This window comes from Lactuca virosa, chromosome 6, assembly GCF_052849685.1.
Source record: "Lactuca virosa cultivar CGN04683 chromosome 6, Lactuca_virosa_CGN04683_v6, whole genome shotgun sequence".
Classification (NCBI taxonomy): Eukaryota; Viridiplantae; Streptophyta; class Magnoliopsida; order Asterales; family Asteraceae; genus Lactuca; species Lactuca virosa.
The window spans coordinates 271,700,574-271,702,235 of record NC_136431.1 but is presented as its reverse complement, the minus strand read 5'-3'; the positions used below and the strand labels follow the sequence as shown (position 1 = coordinate 271,702,235).

At 33.8% G+C, this 1,662-nt stretch overlaps 1 protein-coding gene across 1 annotated transcript; it reads left to right on the top strand.

The window, feature by feature from the left end:
- Positions 1 to 349: 349 nt before the first annotated feature.
- Positions 350 to 910, top strand: LOC145122539 (L10-interacting MYB domain-containing protein-like). Its single transcript, XM_079058130.1, has 2 exons — positions 350 to 667; positions 743 to 910. The coding sequence occupies exons 1-2, from the start codon at positions 350 to 352 to the stop codon at positions 908 to 910; spliced, it is 486 nt and encodes a 161-aa protein (XP_078914256.1).
- Positions 911 to 1,662: the final 752 nt, after the last annotated feature.

The window sequence follows — 1,662 nt, the reverse complement described above, 5'->3', positions numbered from 1 at the left end:
CGTAGAGATGCACAGGTGAAATGCATCATGGTTGTAGATGCTAAATATATAGGAAGAAATTTCAGTAATCTTGTTATTTTAAATGAAACTGGTCCTTAGGACATGTGATATCAGGTTTAATGACAACTTTAAATAAAAAATAACATATTCAATAACCTTTTACTAGTGACTGAATGAACAAAAATATGATGAAATCACATTTATGTGTTTTTGTTTATAAAAGATTGTTAAAGATTGTTGTATGCTTATAAAATCAATTCATAATGTGTTTTTGTTTATGCTTGATTTATTTGTAAATGTGTGTTATGTGGATGATTTAGCTATTTTTTTTTTCTTTTTTACAATAGACATGACAGATAAAAGAACTAGGGTTAGTTGGAAGTCGGAATCGGTGGACAAAACTTTTTTGGAAGCGTGTATACAAGAAATAACAAGTAATGGCCGGGAGGGTAGTGGCCTAAAAGCAAGCTCACGGGCGTTGGTCGCGGAGAAATTGAAAACAGATCATAATTTTGTTGTTGAAAAAAAACAAATGAAAAACCGATACGACTATTTAAAAGCAAAGTATGCAGTGTGGTTAAAACTTAAAAACAAAACAGGAAATCTTTACAATCCCGTAACAAATTCTTTTAACATGACTAATGAAGAATGGGAAGCGGAAGCGAAGGTATATATATACATATTTTTTAGATTAGATTATTTTTTTTACTACTTTAATAATATTTATTAAAGTTTCAAACAGTTGAACAAGTATGTAGATAAGCTGAGAAATGCACCCCTCCCTTGCCCTAATCTTTGTATCCAACTATTTGATGGGGCGACCTCGACCGGTGTTCACAGTTGGGGGTCATCTTCGACACTACCTCATCCCAATGAAACCTTCTGTACACATGATTTTGAGGATACATAGATGGAAGAGCCAGCACCTCATCCAGATACCCCAAGCTCAACGGTACCTCAACCTACTAGTGATGAATCATTTGGGCGGACAAAAAACAAGGGGGGCAAACGAAATGGTCCTAAAGAAACCACACTTGATGATGAGTTGAAAGAAGTTGGAAAAGAAATTATCAAGGCTGCACAAGCATTCACGGAAGCAAATAATCTTGACAAGGAGATGGATGCTTGTATGGCGAAGTTGACAAGCTTGGAGTGGCGAGAATATGATCCGAAATACACCACTGCTCTTATGTTATTTGCTGAAAGTGCTGGCGATAGGAAAATTTGGTTGCGCCTTAACTTGTCAACTTGTGAGTCGTGGGTAACAAATGCGGGAAGAAAGTTTGGATTAGTTGGTTGACTTTAGTATGTTATGGTTCATTGTTTGACATTAGTATGTTATGGTTCATTGTTTGACTTTAGTATGTTATGGTTCATTGTTTGACATTAGTATGTTATGGTTCATTGTTTGACTTTAGTATGTTATGGTTCATTGTTTGACATTAGTATGCTATGGTTTAGTTATGTTATGGATTGTTTTCTTAGGTGCAGTTATGTTATATGTTATGGAATGTTATGCTTTTAGTATTTACATGTTACGGTTTGTTATGTTATGGATTGTTATGTTATTGATTGTTATATTATTGATTTAAATGTAATTTGATTTCAGAATGAAATCAGTAATTTGACAACAAACATGAAGGGTTTTGTGATTTCAAAAAA

Coding starts and splice junctions, on each gene's coding strand:
- LOC145122539 (XM_079058130.1), top strand. CDS start 350: ATGACAGATAAAAGAACTAGGGTTAGTTGGAAGTCGGAATCGGTGGAC. Junction 668..742: donor AATGGGAAGCGGAAGCGAAG/GTATATATATAC, acceptor AGTTTCAAACAG/TTGAACAAGTATGTAGATAA.